At 37.4% G+C, this 23,318-nt stretch overlaps 3 protein-coding genes and 2 long non-coding RNA genes across 7 annotated transcripts; 1 reads left to right on the forward strand and 4 right to left on the reverse strand.

The window, feature by feature from the left end:
- Nucleotides 1–25: 25 nt before the first annotated feature.
- Nucleotides 26–5,172, reverse strand: LOC108263174 (glycine N-acyltransferase-like protein 3). Of its 2 annotated transcripts, XM_053679445.1 has the most exons (5): nt 4,879–5,172; nt 3,871–3,978; nt 3,364–3,472; nt 3,128–3,251; nt 26–2,514 (listed from the first exon to the last, which is right to left on the reverse strand). In XM_053679445.1, the coding sequence occupies exons 1-5, from the start codon at nt 5,005–5,007 to the stop codon at nt 2,103–2,105; spliced, it is 882 nt and encodes a 293-aa protein (XP_053535420.1). In that variant the 5' UTR covers nt 5,008–5,172; the 3' UTR covers nt 26–2,102. The 2 variants fall into 2 exon arrangements, with proteins under 2 accessions (XP_053535420.1, XP_053535421.1); XM_053679446.1 differs by lacking the exon at nt 3,871–3,978 and having other exon boundaries at nt 4,879–5,157.
- A 2,107-nt stretch (nt 5,173–7,279) lies between these two features.
- LOC128632706 (uncharacterized) lies at nt 7,280–22,051 on the reverse strand. The gene is made up of 3 exons (XR_008396256.1): nt 21,774–22,051; nt 21,526–21,630; nt 7,280–11,011 (listed from the first exon to the last, which is right to left on the reverse strand). It is a non-coding gene; the product is annotated as an uncharacterized LOC128632706 (long non-coding RNA).
- On the forward strand, nt 11,850–12,973 carry LOC124627722 (uncharacterized). Its single transcript, XR_006982241.2, has 2 exons — nt 11,850–12,135; nt 12,556–12,973. It is a non-coding gene; the product is annotated as an uncharacterized LOC124627722 (long non-coding RNA).
- Nucleotides 12,573–14,923, reverse strand: LOC108263177 (glycine N-acyltransferase). 2 transcript variants are annotated; one of them, XM_017463706.3, is made up of 4 exons: nt 13,508–14,923; nt 13,068–13,178; nt 12,814–12,883; nt 12,573–12,703 (listed from the first exon to the last, which is right to left on the reverse strand). In XM_017463706.3, the coding sequence occupies exons 1-4, from the start codon at nt 13,580–13,582 to the stop codon at nt 12,576–12,578; spliced, it is 384 nt and encodes a 127-aa protein (XP_017319195.2). In that variant the 5' UTR covers nt 13,583–14,923; the 3' UTR covers nt 12,573–12,575. The 2 variants fall into 2 exon arrangements, with proteins under 2 accessions (XP_017319195.2, XP_047010351.2); XM_047154395.2 differs by having other exon boundaries at nt 12,814–12,922.
- LOC108263176 (glycine N-acyltransferase-like) lies at nt 15,540–19,068 on the reverse strand. The gene is given in 9 exon segments (XM_017463705.3): nt 15,540–15,783; nt 15,786–16,114; nt 16,502–16,625; nt 16,804–16,912; nt 17,002–17,112; nt 17,705–17,781; nt 18,148–18,227; nt 18,348–18,560; nt 18,934–19,068. Coding segments are annotated over 6 exon segments (801 nt in total). The 5' UTR covers nt 17,780–17,781; nt 18,148–18,227; nt 18,348–18,560; nt 18,934–19,068; the 3' UTR covers nt 15,540–15,730.
- Nucleotides 22,052–23,318: the final 1,267 nt, after the last annotated feature.

Consider the following 23,318-nt stretch of genomic DNA (forward strand, 5'->3'; position numbering starts at 1 on the left):
ATAATAAACCAAAATTTTTCGGTAATAAAAACGTGAACATGTTTATTTACACCAGGGAATGACAACAAAAGGTTGGAGAAATGATAGTTCTTCGGCTGTACTGTTTACTACTGAACCCAAGACCTGACAAAGTGTGTATGGGATCTCATCAAAAGGTGTCAATCAGGAGAGGGGTACAAAATAATTTCCAAGAGGCAGTTTCTTCCCACCAATTTCTGCCCACATAGGCCGCCACCACTGGGTGATGTTTATCCTTTGGGTTATCTCAAGAACGAGTGGTTGAATGTTTGAAGGATTAACAGTGGATATAAAAAGTCTATACTCCCATGTTAAAATGACGCAAGATAAGTCACGTCAGATATTTCTTCCACCATTAACATGATATAGCAACCAACAAAATTCAAGTACAAATACAAGTAGAAACATTTTAGGGAAACATTTGCAAACACTTTTATAATGGGGCATTGTGACTGTGCTCCGAATTAATCAAACACTTTCAAACTCATGTTCAAAAGTAATTATCATACATCTGTCATCAATGTGATTTTCTTGACATATTCTTGGTTTTATCTGACTGCTGAACCCATGAGCTGACAAAGGATGTACAAGATCTCATCAAAAGGTATCGATCAGGAGAGGGGTACAAACGAATTTCCCAGACATGGCTGTAACATGGAACACTGTGAAGGCCATCAACAAGAAGTAGAGAAAATGTAACATTACCAAGAACAGGATGTCCCTCCAAAATTGACAACAGGACAAGAAATAAATGTATAAGGGAGGCTGCCAAGGGACCTACAGCAACGTTAAAAGAGCTGCAGGAATATGTAGCAAGTACTGGTCTCTCCCTGCATGTGTCAACAAGGTCTCATGTTCTTCACGTCTTGGCCGTGTGTTAGGGAAGCTAGACGAAAGCCCTTTCTCATAAAAACAAACAAACATCCAAGCCCACCCAAATCACACCAAACCATGTGGTAAATTTAGAAAATAACTGTAAAATATATGTTTGGTGCAAAACCAAGATTATTATCACCCAACAAATACTACACCCACAGTGAAACATGGTGGTGGCAGCATGCAATCTGGCTGCTTCTCTTCAGCTGAGACAGGGACTGTGTGGGACTGGGAAACCCACATTTATAGAGGTTAACCTTTATTTTATACACCAACGTCGGAAAAGACAACTTTTACCAACTAAAACCAACTAGTCATTTCAGACTTCAGCGAGTAACAAAGATTAAGTAAGTGAATTGTTACTTACTTCCTCCAGAGTGTAACATTAGCTAAGATTCAACACCATAAATACAGTGAGAGCTGATCAGCAGCATTCCATAATGTTATGATAGCTACAGTTTTAGCTAGACAGCAGGCTGCATGTTTTCAAAAATATTTGAAGCCTAAACTCAAACAGAGATTTTGTTTTACTTTTTGTGATTGTCTGGTGAAGTCATAGGCCACCGGAATTGTTAAAATTATATTTCAAAAAGTGTGTGGAAGTTAGAAGAGCTTCTAAACAGACATTCATGCTGCATCAATATCATCATCTGACCCATGTGAAATGTGAGCTTAGAATTAACCTAAAAATAAAATGAACCTAATAATAAAGAAAAGAAAAAGAAAGCGACCACCAAGAAGACGTTTTTACTCCAATACCCAGCTTTCACTACCATAAGAAACAGGGAAGTATCCATCTTTTTTAGAGCTATCATTATGTGTAATTTACCAAATAATGTTTACTATAAATTTAAATTGCTAATCCAATAGAAAAACAATAACATTTTTTATGTATAATCTAAAAGACTGGGTTTAGTGTGGAATTTATTTAAATGAGATATCATTCGACTTTTGGTATGGGGTTTCCACAATATGCATATACACGTGTTTAGTTTACAGACAACATTAACAACTGATGACATAATAAACACTGAGTTGTTTTCTCATGGTTTTTTGTTTGCTTTACATAATGCAAGGACAATGATATGATAAAGGAGGAGTGGACAGCCAACCAGTCATGGGGTACGTGTGGATAAGATAACGAATGTGTGCTGAACACCCTTTTCAACCGTGCAATCTTGACAGGAATGTTCCTTGTCCCAAACTACTTATGGAGTCAGAGACAACTGATTGAAGTAAAACCAAGCATTCCTATAAGACAGATCCTCAGTGAAGCCTAAACTTTTTAAGAGCCTGTAGGACAACTGGTTCTCCTCCTCAACGAAGCAGTACACTGGATAGCCCTCCGAATGCAGTTTCTTTGCCAATATGGTGACCAGGGCTTTGGAGTAGCCTTTGCATCTGTGCTCTGGGAGTGTGTACCCCATTCCCATCGCACAGTTAGAATAGGTCAATATCCATGACACCGGCTGACCCTCTGAGTCAAGTACACAACATGAAGGGTAATTCAAGATCATGCTCCTGATCATGGGCTCAGTGAATTCACCCTTGCCAAACTTCCATGTGCTGTTGATCAGAGCAACATGAGACTCCTTGACTGATGAGACTTGAATAGATAACCTGTAGAGGTTGAAGGAGAGTTTGGGTTTACATTATGTTTAACTAACTACTACTATATATAAACCACTACACTGCTGACATCTCAATACTAATTGGTCATAAGGTGGTGATTAAATTTATATAATTTCAGGCTCAGACAGTAGTGCTGACTGTACGGCAAATCACAGCATTATCTTTATGTGCTGGTTCCTATAGGGTATCATTTATAGAGTTATAGCAAATTACAGCGGGCTCATATGGCAGACAGTCCACATAATATAAGACTAATAATAAAGAAAAAACAACAACAATAAAACCATAAAATTGTTGATATGGTGGAACCTTCTGTAAGGAAACATTTATTTAAAATTTATGGAAGGAGTCTCCAGTGTCAGTCAGTGTTAGAGACCACAATATTAAAGGTTATTATAAACAGGTAAAAGGTATGGCATTCTGATCTGTGATAAATAAACATTGTAATCTTTGGCAACATTCTGTGGTATAAGAGGAATAAAGCACTGCGGGATGGGCATGTTGAAGCAGTTCATTTATTTACAGTGTGAAATTCTTTGCAGTTTTTTTACTCTGAATGGATTTTTTTTTAATTCAGTTACAGTAAGAGTAAATCACTTACTTGTCAGCTGGAAGGTTGGATGGATCCTCCAGGCTCATTACGTGGCTGGTACTTATTTTGTTCATTGGTACACCATAGTTCAATGCTACAGCATTTAACATTTCCTCATGCTGCAGATCAACACCTATATGTTATAGATATGTAGATATAACACAGGTATGTTATAGGTTGCAGTGTTAACGCGTTCCATGGTGGCAGTGTTTGTACTGCTGCAATAAGAAGTTCGAAATTAATACTTAGACTGATGAACTGCTTCCAGTCTAGGACGTCTGTCCTGGTTAGTATGTTTCTGAGACATGATTCGTCCTTAGTAAAAATGATCACATCTCTATAAAAGTCTGGTTTCTATATATGAGAGAAACAGGTCAACTATTAAAACTGAGATATATTGTTACATTTTTCCAACACTTTGTCTGTTATTCCTAACACGGATTATTATACTTTAAGCCCCAATCATTTCCATATTGAAGTCATCTTGTGCAAAACACTGTCATGGATTTCCCCTGCTCCAGCACTCACTTGACAGCATGCACTTCTATTGTTTCTGTTTTTCTATTGTTTCAACATATTGTGTATGTTTATTGATTCTTGATTCGCCTAGTTTGTGTTGTTTGTAGATCACTTGAACCTCGTCTGTTCTTTGACTACATTCTTGCTTATTATTTTGGTTTTGTCTGCCTGGCTCTCTTAATAAAGCTCTCTGCACTTGCATCCTGCATTACCCTTGCATTTGTAACAAATACCTGCCAGTTTGTTTTAACAAGTAGCACACTGAAATCTGGCCACCGGTCCACCAGCACATCTCTGTGGTCAACTTCTGCTCGATTAATAATAGAAACACATCCATACACCTGAAGACGTAAAAAGTACAACATCTTACTTTAGCTATTTACGTCTTTTTTTCTATTAAATGTTGCATTAGAACATTTTGTAAATTTATGCCTTTTTAAAAAATAAATCAGTTTTAAGTAAATAAATCTATACCGGTTTTCTGTACGCTATTTTCCTTTTCCTTTTAAACTGCAACCCTTTCCCCCTGGGACGTGCAGAAGGGGGGGCTCTGGGGCTTCGAGCCCTTACCCTTTTTCTAAATTATTTAAAAGTGCCCTTCTCAACATTAATTAATAAACAATTAAATTATGTAAAAAGCATTTGAATATAATATATTAATATATATACATATATTAGTTATACAATATACATATACTAATTTTCCACTAATATGGTAAATGCAGTCCTGTAGCCTAAGTGATATGGAAAAATTGTGATATAAGATCATTAAAATCTCAATTTATCTTTTTTAAATGAAATTCAGAAGGGAAAAAATCACAAGCTGTGAGACTAAAAAGACAGTTCAGGAAGCAGTGCTGCAGTTTTATGGAAATCAGAGTGCTGTTGCAAAATGTAAATTTAATTGTGAAATTAATAGTTTTACTGACTTTACAATAAGTCACATACAGTGGGTGTGTCACTACAGTTGTGGATGGTAATATATGTAGTAATAGATAAATAGATGTAGGGTTTTTTTTCATTTCATAATGTTTAAATTTTCTTTTAAAGATTCTTTGGATTCATCTCCCCACTAAAAGTTGCGGTGTTGTTTCAATTATTTCTATGATAGTAAAAATAAAATATTGTTAGGTTATATTAGTAGTGTCATTATCATATTCATTCTTGTGACCACACACACAGTCTGTTTACAATGTCTACCAGGGTGATAAGAATATGCAGTTAAATTAAAGTTTACAGACCTCTTGTGACTTGGGAAAGTAATGTCTGAGTGCTTCCAAAGCCTTCTTCAGCTCCTGCTTCCTCAACACCTTCATGATTCTGCAAAGCCCCTGCTGCTCACAGTCACATATACAATGCCATTGTGACATGTTTTATGACACTCCTAATGTCAAACATAGCAAATGACATCAGAACATACTCTAACAGAGCCACAGTTGAGGAATAATAAAGGACATTAGACATTGGATGCTTATTAACTTCCTTTCACTTAATTCTGAGAAGAAAGAAGTACTTTTACTAGGACCACATGTAAATACAAGTAAGCTCTCTGATTACACAGTGACTCTGAATGGCTTACCTATTTAACCATGTGCCGCAGTAAAAGACCTTGGTGTGATGATTGACTCCAGTCTTTCATTTGATACTCATGTAGACAGTATTACTATGATAGCCTTATTTCATGTCAGAAATATTGTTAAGATAAAAACTATAATGTCACTACATGATGCAGAAATATTAGTTCATGCTTTCATCACCTCTAGGTTGGAGTATTGTAATGCCTTACTGTCTGGATGTTCCAGTAGTAGCATAAACAAGCTTCAGTTAGTCAAGAATGCAACTGCAAGAGTCCTTACTGGAACCACAAAGTATGACCACATCACATCTATCTTATCCACAATATATTGGCTCCCAGCAAAATTTCACATTGATTATAAAATACTACTATTGACCTATAAAGCACTGAACGGTGTTGCTCCACAGCAGCGAAGTGAACTTTTGGTCTTCTGTGATCCGCCACGTCTACTTCGATCAAAAGGTGCAGGCTATTTGTTGGTACCTAGAATAGTGAAGGCTACAGCAGGGGGAAGAGCGTTCTCTTACAAAGCCCCACAGTTATGGAACAGCCTTCCAATTAGTGTTCGGGACTCAGACACAGTATCGGTGTTTAAGTTTAGGCTGAAAACAAAGTAAAGTACACAGTCTTATCCATCAGAAGATAGTAAGCATACCTAATAATAGCTCCCTCTTTTTACCTCCCTCTCTCCTTCTGTCGAGCCACACCTGATTTTATGGCGATGCCAGTGACCCTGACCCTTTCTGCTCTCCGGACGTGCCCGATCCATCCTGATGCCCTACTTCTGGATGGAGCCGTCATCAACTGGAGGCTACAGCCTGGAGATTGCTGAGGATGGTACTGCTTGGACTGCAATAACCACACGCATTTTTGCACTCAGGTCTCCTGAACAGTGAAGCAGAACGTTTTAACTATATGTGATTTAGTGTGGATTTACTATTAAAAGTGTTCACAATAAGCAAGGCTTCAAAACAGCGAATAACACAAATGGAAGTAAAGCAACAAACTCCCTGTGAACATTTTCTTGGTGTGAACACTCCTGGATAAACCAGGAAAAACAGGGAACATGGACAAATGTCAATTTCAATTTACATTGTCCCATATCAGGGGTGGCTAACGACCTAACCACTGCAGTCAACACCTTGGACCTGGCTGGCCCAGACCTATGCAGAACAAAAAAGACAAGAAGAGGGGGAAATGGCTTTGCACTTGACTGACTCACTCCATACAGTTAAATAAATGTCTGAGTTCTAGTTAAGGAGTCCCAAAAGCCAATATAGATATAAATAAAACTGAACTTTAGATTTAAGATTTGATTTTTAGATTATCCAACAAATGTTTTCCAATGAGCAATTGTTTACACCACTTGCCATAAAATAAATAAATAAATTATATATATATATATATATATATATATATATATATATATATATATATATATATATATATATATATACACACACATACACCCAGTAAAAGTGAGTACACCTTCATGTGACAACATTGAGGAAATGGCACTTTGCTACAATGTAAAGTAGTGAGTGTACAGCTTGTATAACAGTGTAAATTTGCTGTCCCCTCAGAATAACTCAGCACACAGCCATTAATGTCTAAACCGCTGGCAACAAAAGTGAGTACACCAATAAGTGAAAATGTCCAAATTGGGCCCAATTAGCCATTTTCCCTCCCCGGTGTCATGTGACTTGTTAGTGTTACAGGGTCTCAGGTGTGAATGGGGAGCAGGTGTGTTAAATTTGGTGTCATCGCTCTCACTCTCCCTCATACTGGAACTGGAAAAATACTATTAAATTCTTATAGTGCCGCAAACTAGGGCATACATTCGTAATATTGGTACCCATTATACACGTTTTTCATGTATATTTATAATAAACATTTTGATAGATTTATTATGTAAAACAATGTGAAGCACTCAGTGGCTTATGTACTAGTATCTACTTATATTCAAGATTGTAAAATATAAAGCATGAAAAGATCTCATAATTATAGAGTTTTTTAACTTCTAAAAATTGAAATAAATCTAGAATAAGTCAATAATGAGGCAGAGAGAGGATAGAACAAAGCTGCATTGCAGAAACCATACAGACGTTCCAGCCAGGTCTAGGTGCACCAGGAAAACATGCAATTATGAACAGATTTGACTTCAGCATATTGTTTTTCATGTCATTTTATTTGTTATATGTTTTACAAACACTTTAACAACTACTCAGATTAGCATGGTCCCTTCAAAATAATTCAACGTTGTGATACCAGGTAAAGCTTATAGAATGGTGAGGGAAGCATTTGTATAAAACTGAATAAAATCTAAATAAACTAACATGATTAATTAAACTTAATCCAAGCAGTCCTGTAAGACGGATCCATAGTGAAACCTAAACTGGTAAAGAGCCTGTAGGACAACTGGTTCTCCTCCTCAATGAAGCAGTACACTGGGTAGCCCTCTGAATGCAGTTTCTTTGCCATTGTGGTGACCAGGGCTTTGGCGTAGCCTTTCCGTCTGTGCTCCGGCATTGTGTACAGCATTCCCATCGCACAGGAAGCATAGCTCAATATCCATGACACCGGCTGACCCTCTGAGTCCAGCACACAACAACTGAAAGTGACCTTTCAGTTGTAAGATTAGATGGATTTTGCAGTTTCATCATGTAACACACATGATCTTTTCTCATTGGCACGCTTCTGCTGGCTGCTACAAACTTTAGCATCCACTTGTGGCACAGATCAACACCTGAACAGATGTTTTATAAGTTTCAGAGTTAAATTAACCTATTCAACTGGAGGAATCTAAAGGAGAATGTCTAAATTCTTGACAAATTGAACGTAGGAGAATGACTTCTTTGTTTTGTGTGACACTGATTATTAGGAGGCTCTTAAAATGGCATAAAGAGAGGTCTGAGAAATTAATACTTAGATAGAGTTACTGCTTCCAGTCAGGAATGTCTGTTCCGACCAGTATGTTCCTGAAAGTTGTTTCATCCTTAGTAAAAATGTTTATGACTTTAAAAAGGTCTGATTTCTGTATGTGAGAGAAACAGGTCAACGAAAAACTAAAGGTTAGTTACACTTTGTCCGTTCTTTCAGTGCAGCATATTATACATTAAGCCAAAATCAGTTACATATTGAAGTCATCTTCAACCTGCTGCCATTTTGGTCAGATGAGTGGCACACTGAAATTCAGCCACTGGTCCACCAGAACATCTATGGGGTCAGCGTCTATTCTATTAATTACACAAACATATCCATCTATCTGAAGACAAAAAACAAGAACAAAATAAATATACAGAGTTTTTCAATTTCTTGAGACCTTTTCCAGTGGTGTGCATCAAAGGTGGTTTGGTCATGCTTATGTCAAGGTGCTCTGGATTTCCTGTTCCCCCACTGCTACAGAGGTTCTGCTACGGTCCAACATCAACATGATTGTGTGATTATGGCCTCTGGCAAAGCTGCGTATCTACAGTGTACAATTTTGTCACCAGAAAAAAAGGTGAAAGCAGGTCAAAGTATCCCCACACCCTCAAAAAGAACGGCAAAGTCCAAAGTAACAGGTAGAGCAACGGTTTCCTGAGGAATCAAACGAAGACTTTGAACATAAACGTAAATGCTGCTTTTGTGTTTTAATCAGCTTTCTTTTTTTAAAATTCATAACTTGAATTTACCGCTTGGTCCATTTCGGCAAATCAAATTTTGAAGGCTTAGCTCTAGGCGTTGCTTTGGTCTTCAACACCACCTGTCGATAAGGCGGACTAGCAGCAGGTAGAGATTTTGCATCGGTACTCTTCTGCTTTTCCTACAATTCCTGGATTTGCAATCTGGAATATCCAACCGAATTTGAACTACTGGATTTGTGGAAGCAAAATGAAATGGACCAAAATCTGCCTGTCGAATATTATTGGTGGTATTTTTAAACAAACTGAATATTTTGGAAAGGAACGGTCATGTAATGGATGCTTGAGGTGGATGCAATCGCAGTTATGAGTGTTCATGGAGAGTTTATAATCCAGAGGGTATGGCAAAAACAACAACAAATACAGGTAGCAGTCAGACGATCCGGTACAGCGGCTAGAGCAGCTGACACTGCGATCAAGGTCAAAAGCAACTGAACATATTATTTTTACTAAAGACACAGTGAGTGAGCAGTCACTTTTAAAGGGTGGTGTGAGTGCGCGTGTGATTGGAAACAGGTGTGTGTGATTAGTCCTCAGGAGAAGGTGACGTGTCTGTGTGTAATTTTGGGAGTTGTAGTCGTCGGCCATGTTTGTAGTTTGCGTCGCGCTCTGGGAAATGGAGTCGCTAGTTTGTCGTGACGTGACATGAACTTTGGAAGGTGAATATTGATTTTTGAATTTTTAATAATCACAGTGTGAAACGTTTCCAATTGAAATATTCACAGCTTAAATATACCATGTTGAATCGCAGCTCCCAAGAATGCAAGCACTGTAAATACAATGCATTAAAATGCAATTCAACATGCTTTTTTGTTTCAAAGACGTATCATTATTTTACATCCATAGATGAAACCCTTAAAGGTTCTATGTAGAACCCTACAACAGTGTTTCCCTATCAGATAGGGTGCCAAGCAGAACCTAATGTGGAAGCTAAGAACCCTTAATAATTATACAATATAGCCTTTTTTTTTCTAAGAGTGTAGATGACTCTTATTTACATCGGCACTAGGGGGCGCCAACAAACCAATTTGACCAAACAAACATTTCTGAGCTAATAATTGCTCATGTCTTATTATCTCAGAAAGGTTTGTTTGGTCAAATTGGTTTGTTGGCGCCCCCTAGTTGCCGTTAAATGTGGCTCGGTATTTTAATCGGATTCGGCAGGGCTGCGCCCCAGAGGTGGCTGCCTATGACGCCTAATGGATTGACATATTATAGATATGTAGATATAACACAGATATTAGCGGGTTGCCAGTGTTTATACTGCTGTAATAAGAAGTTCGAAATTAATACTTAGACTAATGAACTGCTTCCAGTCTAGAACGTCTGTCCTGGTTAGTATGTTCCTGAGACATGATTTGTCCTTAGTAAAAACGCTCACATCATTAAAAAAAGAGAAAAAAAAGTCTGGTTTCTGTAAATGGGAGAAACAGGTCAACTTTTAAAACTGAGATATAATGATACATTTTTTCAACAATTTGTCTGTTAGTTTACAGAGAACATTAAAAACTAACAACATAATAAACACTGAGTTGTTTTCTCATGGTTTTATTTGCTTTACATAATGCAAGAACAATGATATGATAAAGGAGGACGGGACGGCCAACCAGTCATGGGGTACGTGTGGATAAGATAGTGAATGTGTGCTGAACACCCCCTTCAATCGTGCAATCATGACAGGAATGTTCCTTGTCCCAAACCTCTTATGGAGTCATAGACTACTGATTGACGTAAAACCAAGAATTCATATAAGACAGATCCTCAGTGAAGCCTAAACCTTTAAAGAGCCTGTAGGACAACTGGTTCTCCTCCTCGATGAAGCAGTACACTGGATAGCCCTCTGAATGCAGTTTCTTTGCCAATATGGTGATCAGGGCTTTGGAGTAGCCTTTCCGTCTGTGCTCTGGCATTGTGTACAGCATACCCATCGCACAGCTAGAATAGGTCAATATCCATGACACCGGCTGACCCTCTGAGTCAAGTACACAACATGAAGGGTAATTCAAGATCATGCTCCTGACCATGGGCTCAGTGAATTCACCCTTGCCAAACTTCCATGTGCTGTTGATCAGAGCAACATGAGACTCCTTGACTGATGAGACTCGAATAGATAACCTGAAGAGGTTGAAGGAGAGTTTGGGTTTACTTTATATTTGACTAAATACTGCTATATATAAACCACTACACTGCTGACTTCTGAACTGTAATTGGTCAGAAGGTGATGATTTAGTTTATATGACATCAGGCTCAGACAGTAGTGCTGGCTGTACGGCAAATCACAGCGTTATCTTAATGTGCTGGTTCCAATAGGACATCATTTATAGAGTTATAGCAAATTACATGGGGCTTTTATGGCAGACAGTCCACATAATATAAGACTAATAATAAAGAAAAAACAACATAAGTAAAACATGAAATTGTCGATTTGGTGGAATTTTCTGTAAGCAGACAATAATTTAACATTTAAGGAAGGAGTCTCCAGTGTCAGTCAGTGTTAGAGTCCACAATATTAAAGGTTATTATAAACAGATAAAAGGTATGACATTTTGTTCTTTGATAAATAAACATTTTAATCGTTGGCAAATTTCTGTGGTATAAGAGGAATAAAGCACTGCGGGTTGTACTGTTAGTAGAAAACCAAGTTCGGGTGGTGGCTGGATGATTATTTTCCTAAAACATCCGGTTATGTTTTTTTTTATTGTAACATACTGTGTTATAAAAGAAAAACTCCTTGTTGATCCTATGTGATGTTTCTGAAATCCATAGTCACTAGTCCATACAGTGACTAATTATTGCTAACACATATTTTATCTTGTTCCTCTCAGTGTCACAGCTCAGTCAGATCAGAACTCAAATTCCCAAGATGCAACACTCACTTCTCAAGCACGCATGCGCTCACCATCCCCGGAGTTCTGAGCAGACACACCTGTCACCAATCACACACACACACACACACACACACACTCACTGCTAGTACTTAGGGATGTCATTCACCCAGAATCTATGCGAAATATACGTTCAGTCAACTCGTTTCTCTGCGTTACCAAGCCGGTCTAGTTAGTTTGTCTTCTCGTGATCCTCGACCCTTGTTTCCGGTTTCGACTGCGCTCTCTGCCTGACCCCGTTTGTGTTGTTCGTCCGATCGCTTGACATTTGCCTGTCTTACGACTACGTTTCTTGTATTTCCCGATACGACGCTCTACACCTGCTGCCCGCTCCTGCTTCCGTGCCAATTCGAGGTTCGTGACACTCAGGATCAAATTATTCTGAGTAAACATTAATGGGGAAAAAGAAAGTACACCCTACTTCAATTCAAACAAATACCCTGAAAAAAATTGAAGGGTTATAAGGCCATCTCCAAACAAGGAGGGTGTACTTTCTTTTTCCCATGTACATGTGGCCCAAATAAAATAACCTACAAAAGGGACTTTAAAGGGAGAATGCTTTTGGTAGCTGTATGATGATTCAATACTGTAGCTTTAAAAGGGTGTGTTGAAGCAGGTTGAACATTCCAAAGAGCTCTTATTAATGGTTAAAGGGAGCAGCTGATAATACCAACTGTATACTTTATTTACAGTGTGAAATTCTTTGCAGTGTTTTTACTCTGAATGGAACTTTTTTTAATTTATTTATTTATTTATTTATTTATTTTAATTGAGTTACAGTGAGAGTAAATCACTTAACTGTCAGCTGGAAGGTTGGATGGATCCTCCAGGCTCATTAAGTGGCTGGTACTTATTTTGTTCATTGGTACACCATAGTTCAATGCTACAGCCTTTAACATTTCCTCATGCTGCAGATCAACACCTATGTTATAGATATGTAGATATAACACAGATTTGTTATAGGTTGCAGTGTTAAGGTGTTCCTGGTTGCCAGTGTTTATACTGCTGTAATAAGAAGTTCGAAATTAATACTTAGACTGATGAACTGCTTCCAGTCTAGAACGTCTGTCCTGGTTAGTATGTTCCTGAGACATGATTCGTCCTTAGTAAAAATGATCACATTATTAAAAAAGTCTGGTTTCTGTGTATATGAGAGAAACAGGTCAACTATTAAAACTGAGATATATTGTTACACTTTTCCAACACTTTGTCTGTTATTCCTAACACGGATTATTATACTTTAAGCCCCAATCATTTCCATATTGAAGTCAACTTGTGCAAAATACCTGCTGCGGTTTTGTTTTAACAAGTAGCACACTGAAATCTGGCCACCGGTCCACCAGCACATCTCTGGGGTCAACTTCTGCTCGATTAATAATAGAAACACATCCATACACCTGAAGACATAGTCATTTTTTTCTGTTAAAATGTTGCATTTGAACATCTTGTACATTGATGCATTTTTTTTTATTATTTTTTTAAATGAATCAGTTTTAAGTAAATAAATCTATGCCTGTTTTCTTTATTTTCCTTCCTTTTAAACTGCAAGCCTTTCCCTAAACATGCCTTTCTCTGACACAAAGACTGGTGATCCTGTAATAACAATCTCTATAGTCTAATGATAAAACACATTTGGCACCATAATAAATACTTAAAACATATTAATACCAAAGATCAGCGAAGAATATTCTACATAGACAATTATAATGCTGGGTAGTTTACAGACCTCTTGTGACTGGGGAAAGTAATGTCTGAGCGCTTCCTCAGCCTTCTTCAGCTCATGCTTGCTCAACGCCTTCATGATTCTGCAAAGCCCCTGCTGCTCACAGTCACATATACAATGCTGTTTAACATAAATCAAGTCGAATGTGTTTTGTGACACTCCTGAAGATCAAACATAGTCAGCAAATAATGAGTGACGAGACCAAGGTGGAGAAGTTTGGCCATCATGCACAGTGCCATGTTTGGTGAAAACCAAACACATCATATCACCAAGAACAGCTTGTACCAAATGTCAAGCATGGTGGTGGAGGGGTGATGATTTGGGCTTGTTTTGTGGCCACAGGACCTGGGAATCTTGCAAGACAGGACAATGATCCCACGCACACCAGCAAATCGACATCTGAATGTCTAAAGAAGAAAAAAAATCAATGTGGTTGAGGTCTGGACTTTGACTTGGCCATTCCAGCACATTGAGATGCTGTGGTGGGATCTTAAGAGAGCTGGGCATAAATGAAGTCCCTCAATCATCATTGAATGAAGCAATGTCGTAAAGAAGAGTGGGCCAGAACTTCTCCAAAACTCCTACAGAAAATATTTACTTCAAGTTATTGTTGCTAAAAGATGTTCTAAATGTTATCGAATTATAGAGTGTACTTTTTCCCCATCTGGTCTCTGAATGTTGGTGTACTTTTAAGAAAAAATGACTGCATATTGAAATCTGTTGTGTTGGTTCTTTTTTGTTTTTGTCACTTTAGGTTATTTGTTTGTTTATAGAAGTTAGTGAGGACCACACAATTGTTATTTAGGCTCTGATAACTAAAAACATAGACTTGAAGGAGGGTGTACTTTCTTTTTTCCATGACTGTATAAATGTGCATTGATTCAACACAAAAATATAAGGTAATTTAACTATAAAAGGCAATTTAATCAGCTAAATAAATATAAATGTTTTGAAGATGCCAATTCAACATAATTTAGTTATTTTAATATTTATCCTATTTTTATCATGTTATTTTTGATTATGAACATCCAATCTAATGTACTTATGTCACTTAAACATTATTTCAATAGCTTATGTGTATACAGGGAATGGAAAATTCATTCTCGGGTGGTTCTCCTGGTGTGGCAGAGGTTCAGGCTGCCGTAGATCTCTTCGCAATGCGCGAAAACGTGAAATGTCCTCTGTTCTGTTCCCTGGGTGTGGATGCGCTGGCCCATGTATGACCAGACGTATTATTGTAGTTTCTGTAGTTTCTATCACAACCTTTACGGAGACCCACTAGGGACATCCCTAAAAATAAAATAAAAACCTGTGGCCACGGGTTGGTAACGGGTGGAGAAGAGATCTGTGTGGCCACAATTTAGTAATCAGTGGGAACAAGATCTTTAAGGACATGGGCATTACTTGTCTTCAGCTTTCTTCAACTCCTCCTTTTTCAGCACCTTCATGGCTTTAAAAAAAAATTTATTTTTAAGTACTGGAGAATTCTGGAGATAACCCACACGGACACGGGGAGAACATGTCAAACTCCAAACTGACAATAACCCGAGCTCAGGGTCAAATCGGGTATCCTGGAGCTGTGAGGCAACGACACAGCCTGCAGAGATACTATGGCATTTGAATAAGAAAACTGTCAGGAGAATTTTCATCAAATGTTATGATCAGGTGTAAACATATTCAACCTTAAGGGCCACTGTTCTTACATTCGTAATATTAGTACACATTATACTCATTTTTCATGTATATTTATAATAAATATTTTAATAGATTTATTATGTAACACCGTGTGAAGCACTCAATGGCTTTATGTACTAGTATCTACTTATATTCAAGATTGTAAAATATAAAGCATGAAAAGATCGCATAATTATAGAGTTTTTTAACTTCTAAAAATTGAAATACACCTACAGTAAGTCAATAATGAGGCAGAGAGAGGATAGAACAAAGCTGCATTGCAGAAACCATACAGACATTCCAGCCAGGGCTAGGTGCACCAGGAAAACATGCAATTATGAACAGATCTGTCTTCAGCATATTGTTTTGCATATCATTTTATTTGTTATATATGTTTTACGAATATTTTTAACAACTACTCAGATTAGCATGGTCCCTTGCGAATTCAAAATAACTGAACGTTGTGATACCAGGTAAAGCTAATGGAATGGTGAGGGAAGCATTTGTATAAAACTGAATAAAATCTAAATAAACTAACATGATTGATTAAACTTAATCCAAGCAGCCCTGTAAGACGGATCCGCAGTGAATCCTAAACTGGTAAAGAGCCTGTAGGACAACTGGTTCTCCTCCTCAATGAAGCAGTACACTGGGTAGCCCTCTGAATGCAGTTTCTTTGCCAATATGGTGACCAGGGCTTTGGCGTAGCCTTTCCGTCTGTGCTCCGGCATTGTGTACAGCATTCCCATCGCACAGGAAGCATAGGTCAATATCCATGACACCGGCTGACCCTCCGAGTCCAGCACACAACACGAAGGGAAATTCATGATCCTTTCCCTGACGAACCGTTCACTGAATTCACCCATGCCAAACTTCCATGTGCTATTGACCAGAGCAAGGTGAGACTCGTTAAGTGAGGACACTTGTACGGGAAACCTGTGGTAGATCAAGCGGTGGGTTTACTTTGATATTTGGTAACATTAGTACTATTTACTAGGTTCTGTTTCTTTTGAAATAGAAAAACTCATGTAAAAATATTTTTTTTAATCTATTCAGTATATATAGTATATATTCTGTTATTGGCTTGATAAGGAAGATGTATGAAAAGAATAAGTACAAAATAAAATTTAAAATGGGTCATTTTTACAAAACACAAACGAATTTAACAGTCATTAAATGAAAACAATGCAATGAAACTTTTGCATTTAAACAACATAGAATCAACAGCTTGTCGATTCCATGAAAGATTCGGCAGGTTAAAATATGGCATGAGTGGCTGTATTATTAACTGTTAACTAAGCATCCTAACGGTAAATCAGTTACCTTTCAGTTGTAAGGTTGGATGGATTTTGCAGTTTCAGCATGTAGCAGACATGATCTTTTCTCATTGGCACGCTTCTGCTCGCTGCTACAAACTTTAGCATCTCCTCGTGGCACAGATCAACACCTGAACAGATGTTTTATAAGTTTCAAAGTTAAATTAACTTGCTCAACTGGAAGAGTATATCTAAATTCTTGACAAACTGAAAGCACATCACGGGAGGGAGAACAAAATCTGTTTTGTGTGACACTGATTATTATGATGCTCTTAAAATGGCATAAAGGGAGGTCTGAGAAATGAATACTTAGACAGAGGTACTGCTTCCAGTCAATAACGTCCGTCCCGACCAGTATGTTCCTGAGAGTTGTTTCATCCTTAGTAAAAATGCTTATGACTTTAAAAAGGTCTGCTTTCTGTATGTGAGAGAAACAGGTCAATATGAAAAACTTAACCGTAGCCACTTTTTATTGATATTTTATACTAAAGTTATCTCATGCAATACCTCCTGCCGTTGTGGTCTGATGAGTAGCACATTAAAATCTGGCCACTGGTCCACCAGCACATCTATGGGATGAGCTTCTACTCGATTAATCATAAAAACACATCCATACACCTAGACACAAACCATTCCTCTTATAATGTATTCAATATAAAATATCTATAAAAGACCTATATATGTATTTAATTTATGCTTGAAATTATATATTAGATCATAACTCTAACATTGACCTCTGCAAACAGAAATGATTCATTAACCCTTATGTTCTGTTTTGGTATAAATGAACCACTCTAAATTTCTACTAAAGCTGAAACATGATTGTTAGTGTTAGCTGGGTAAAGCCTCACAATCCTGACCTGTTCTAGCTGTTGTTCAGTTTTCTCTTATGGACATGAACACCACCAGCATATATTTCACTATATGGTGACTATTTTTTGCTTCCAGATTGGATGCGTTTCATTCAAACCACTTCTCTCTTGATGTGTCAGTAAACACTCAATATAAATATCAGAGTGATTTACACACAAAGAAAGGCTTCAGAATGCTAGAAACAGTTTTACTTTGTTTCGGATGGACAAAGAAATCACTGTCTCTTAATTTTTGGCATTCAGTCTTTTCTCTTCTTTAGGTTCAAAACACTGATTTTCACCTGACACTAACAAACATACCCTGCATTTATAGCGCATTAACTGTGTGGTTTACAGACCTGCTGTGACTGGGGAAAGTAATGCCTGAGCGCTTCCTCTGCTTTCTTCAGCTCCTCCTTATTCAGCACCTTCATGGCTTTATAAAAAATAAAATAAAACACATGCCAACATGTCAGAAATGCAGGTTACTTTTGGCGCAGCTTATTTAAGATCATGCAGTGTTTCCAAAGTCCTGCCCACTTTTTTTTTTTTTTTTTTTACAGTTACTCAGCAGGAGATTTATGGGATTTTTGCATGCCACAGATAGATTACTAGTGTAATACACATGTGGTCACACCTATTGACATTGGTGGGGATATAAAAGCAGTCCGCAGAGACATGTGCCTATTTAAAGCTTTCATTTCAAGCACACATGGATGAACCACACAGTACATCAGCCTCACATTTGTCCCAATACTGAATCTCACTACTAACATATCACCATGTCACTGTTCGACCTCACCTGTGAACCTGCCTCTCCACCTGCCTCTCCTCCTGCTCTGTCAGAGATATTACCTGGCAGGTCTGCTTCTGTCACCTGACCTGACAAAATTACACATTGATGCATGCCACATGAACATTTATGGCTTAGTTAAGTATTATTATTACTATTATTTTTGACTCCACACATTAGAAATTGAGAAAATATTTTAAATGATTTACACTTTTGACTTGTAAAGTAGCTCCTAATGTCGGCTCGTGTGGGTTTTCTTCTTCTGCGTTGTGTGTGTTGTTAATTAAAGAGATCCCACGCGATGATGCAGTTGTGATGTGATTTATTTTCGGCTTCCGGTTTCTGTATCAAAACAACAGACACCATGAGACACCTCCGACAAAAAGAACCTCTGGTCTAGCCGTTGCTCTCATCGCCATGACCTGACAGAAGAGAGAGTGTGTCCGGAAATAACATCAGCTGTGTCCTCACGATTACACATAATGTAACTTGCGTAACTGTGCTTCCTAGACATTTTATACAGATTAAGAAATTTCTTTATTTTTTAAATTAAAAAGGCTAAACAAAACTAATAACACCGAAAAATAAATATAAATACATAAAGAAACGAAAACACTTAAAATAACACCGAGCAACGTATGATACTTATGATCACGTGACCACAGCGCGCGCGCACACACACACACGTCCTCTCTGTTTGGCATCGTGTATTTACTGACTATATAACGTACATATAATATAACAAGGTGACTTGCATGTCTGGAAATGTAATGAACTTGAGTATCTAGTACTTACCAACACATTCCCTCTCAATCGATTTGAAAACTACCGGCGATAAGCATATACAATGCTGCTAATATTACGAAAAGTTTAGCAGAATTAAGAGAAGCATACGTGTTCAAGCGAGACGCGTCGTGATTGCGTCATAACAACGAGACTCTGACTGCAGACTCGAGTCGGACAAATAAATCAGAAACTTCTCAGACTTTCCTTGTGAAACACTAAAATGTGTAAAAATCAGTTTATGATATAAAAAGTCTACACACCAATGTTAGAATTACAGGTTTTTGCACTGTAAACTAAAGTAACGCAAGATAAGTCACGTCAGATTTTTTTTTCCACCATTAACATGATATAGCAACCAACAAAATTCAAGTAAAAAAAAAAAAACAAGTAGAAACGTTTTAGGGAAACATGTGCAAACCCTTTCATAATGGGGCATTGTGACTGTGCTCCGAATTAATCCAACACTTTCAAACTCATGTTCAAAAGTAATTATCACACTGGTCACTCCCTGCATGTGTCAACAAGCTCTCATGTTCTTCACGTCTTGGCCGTGTGTTAGGGAAGCTAGACAAAAGCCCTTTCTCATAAAAACAAACAAACATCCAAGCCCACCCAAATCACACCAAACCATGTGGCAAAATGTGTTCTTAGAATTTTTTTTTTTTTTTTTTTGAAAATAACTCAAATATATGTTTGGTGCAAAAACAAGATTATTATCACCCAACGAATACCACACCCACAGTGAAACATGGTGGTGGCAGCATGCAATCTGGCTGCTTCTCTTCAGCTGAGACAGGGACTGTGTGGGACTGGGAAACCCACATTTATAGAGGTTAACCTTTATTTTATACACCAACGTCGGAAAAGACAACTTTTACCAACTAAAACCAACTAGTCATTTCAGACTTCAGCGAGAAACATAAAGGTTAAGTAAGTGAATTGTTACTTACTTCCTCCAGAGTGTAACATTAGCTAAGATTCAACACCATAAATACAGTGAGAGCTGATCAGCAGCATTCCATAATGTTATGATAGCTACAGTTTTAGCTAGACAGCAGGCTGCATGTTTTCAAAATATTTGAAGCCTAAACTCAGATTTTGTTTTACTTTTTGTGATTGTCTGGTGAAGTCATAGGCCACCGGAATTGATAAAATTATATTTTAAAAAGTGTGTGGAACTAAGAAGAGCTTCTAAACAGACATTCACGCTGCATCAGTATCATCATCTGACCCGTGTGAAATGTGATCTTAAAATAATCTAAAAATAAAATGAACCTAATAATAAAGAAAAAAAAGGAAACAACCACCAAGAAGACATTTTTGCTCCAATTCTCAGCTTCACCACCATGAGAAACAGGGACCTGTCCATCTTTTTTAGAGCCATCATTATGTGTAATTTACCAAATAACATTTAGTATAAATTTAAGAAGACTGGGTTTGGTGTTGAATTTGTTTAAATGGGATATCATTCGACTTTTGGAAAAAGACATTTGGTATGGGGTTTCTACTATTGTTACGGAACGAGACTTGGACAGGAAGTAAGCACAGGAGGGAAGTCTTTGATACTCAAACAGAGGACATGGAACAGAAACACTAATTGAACTAAGGCCCTCATCTAACTTAGGCATGGCATAAACACTTAACTGTGGCTTGACATGAATACTCAACTATGGCATGGCATGGACACTCAACTATGGCATGATAGTCCACATAATATAAGACTAATAATAAAGAAAAAACAACAACAAAAACATAAAATTGTTGATATGGTGGAACTTTCTGTAAGGAAACATTTATTTAAAATTTATGGAAGGAGTCTCCAGTGTCAGTCAGTGTTAGAGACCACAATATTAAAGGTTATTATAAACAGATAAAAGGTATGGCATTTAGTTCTTTGATAAATAAACATTTTAATCGTTGGCAAATTTCTGTGGTATAAGAGGAATAAAGCACTGCGGGATGTACTGTTAGTAGAAAACCAAGTTCGGGTGGTGGCTGGATGAATATTTTCCTAAAACAGCTTATGTTTTTTATTATTAATATTCCTAACATAATGTGTTATAAAACAAAAACTCCTTGTTGATCCCTTGTGAGATTTCTGAAATCCATAGTCACTAGTTCCATATTTACAATGATTGTTAACACTTATATTTTATCTTGTTCCTCTCAGGATCAAATTATTCTGACTAAACAGTAATGGGGAAAAAGAAAGTACACCCTACTTCAATTAAAAAAATTAACCTAAAAAAAAGAAAAAGAAAACAACAGATTTCGTCAATCTGTGAGGGGTTATAAGGCCATCTCTAAACAAGGAGGGTGTACTATCTTTTTCCCATGTACATGTGGCCCAAATAAAACAACCTACAAAAGGGACTTTAAAGGGAGAATGCTTTTGGTAGCTGTATGATGATTCAACACTGTAGCTTTAAAAAGGGTGTGTTGAAGCCGGTTGAACATTCCAAAGAGCTCTTAGAAATGGTTCAAAGGAGCAGCTGATAATACCAACTGTATAATTTATTTACAGTGTGAAATTCTTTGCAGTGTTTTTACTCTGAATGGAATTTTTTTTTAATTGAGTTACAGTGAGAGTAAATCACTTACCTGTCAGCTGGAAGGTTGGATGGATCCTCCAGTCCTGGTTAGTATGTTCCTGAGACATGATTCGTCCTTAGTAAAAACGCTTACATCTCTATAAAAGTCTGGTTTCTGTATATGAGAGAAACAGGTCAACTATTAAAACTGAGATATATTGTTACACTTTTCCAACACATTGTCTGTTATTCCTAACACAGATTATTATACTTTAAGCCCCAATCATTTCCATATTGAAGTCAACTTGTGCAAAATACCTGCTGCGGTTTTGGTTTAACAAGTAGCACACTGAAATCTGGCCACCGGTCCACCAGCACATCTCTGGGGTCAACTTCTGCTCGATTAATAATAGCAACACACCCATACACCTGAAGACATAAAAAGTTGTTTTTGTTTTTCTATTAAAAATGTTGCATTTGAACATCTTGCACATTGATGCATTTTTAAAGTTGATCAGTTTCAAGTAAATAAATCTATGCCTGTTTTCTTTATTTTCCTTTCTTTTAAACTGCAAGCCTTTCCCTAAACATGCCTTTCTCTGACACAAAGACTGGTGATCCTGTAATAACAGGTCCTGAAGATCAAACATAGTCAGCAAATAATGAGTGACGAGACCAAGGTGGAGAAGTTTGGCCATCATGCACAATGCCATGTTTGGTGAAAACCAAACACATCATATCACCAAGAACAGCTTGTACCAGATGTCAAGCATGGTGGTGGAGGGGTGAACATTTGGGCTTGTTTTGGGCAAAACAGGACCTGGGAATCTTGCAAGACAGGACAATGATGTCACGCACACCAGCAAATCGACATCTGAATGTCTAAAGAAGAAAAAAAATCAATGTGGTTGAGGTCTGGACTTTGACTTGGCCATTCCAGCACATTGAGATGCTGTGGTGGGATCTTAAGGGAGCTGGGCATAAATGAATGCCCTCAATCATCAATGAATGAAGCAGTGTTATAAAGAAGAGTGGGCCAGAACTTCTCCAAAACTCCTACAGAAAATATTTACTTCAAGTTATTGTTGCTAAAAGATGTTCTAAATGTTATCGAATTATAGAGTGTACTTTTTCCCCATCTGGTCTCTGAATGTTGGTGTACTTTTAAGAAAAAATGACTGCATATTGAAATCTGTTGTGTTGGTTCTTTTTTGTTTTTGTCACTTTAGGTTATTTGTTTGTTTATAGAAGTTAGTGAGGACCACACAATTGTTATTTAGGCTCCGATAACTAAAAACATAGACTTGAAGGAGGGTGTACTTTCTTTTTTCCATGACTGTATAAATGTGCATTGATTCAACACAAAAATATAAGGTAATTTAACTATAAAAGGTAATTTAATCAGCTAAATAAATATAAATGTTTTGAAGAAGCCAATTCAACATAATTTAGTTCTTTTAATATTTATCCTATTTTTATCATGTTATTTTTGATTATGAACATCCAATCTAATGTACTTATGTCACTTAAACATTATTTCAATAGCTTATGTGTATACGGGGAATGGAAAATTCATTCTCGGGTGGTCCTCCTGGTGTGGCAGAGGTTCAGGCTGCCGTAGATCTCTTCGCAATGCGCGAAAACGTGCAATGTCCTCTGTTCTTTTCCCTGGGTGTGGATGTGCTGGCCCATGTATGACCAGACGTATTATTGTAGTTTCTATCACAACCTTTACGGAGACCCACTAGGGACATCCCTAAAAATAAAATAAAAACCTGTGGCCATGGGTTGGTAACGGGTAGAGAAGAGATCTGTGTGGCCACAATTTAGTAATCAGTGGGAACAAGATCTTTAAGTCATGCG

This window comes from Ictalurus punctatus, chromosome 3 (assembly GCF_001660625.3).
Source record: "Ictalurus punctatus breed USDA103 chromosome 3, Coco_2.0, whole genome shotgun sequence".
NCBI lineage: Eukaryota > Metazoa > Chordata > Actinopteri > Siluriformes > Ictaluridae > Ictalurus > Ictalurus punctatus.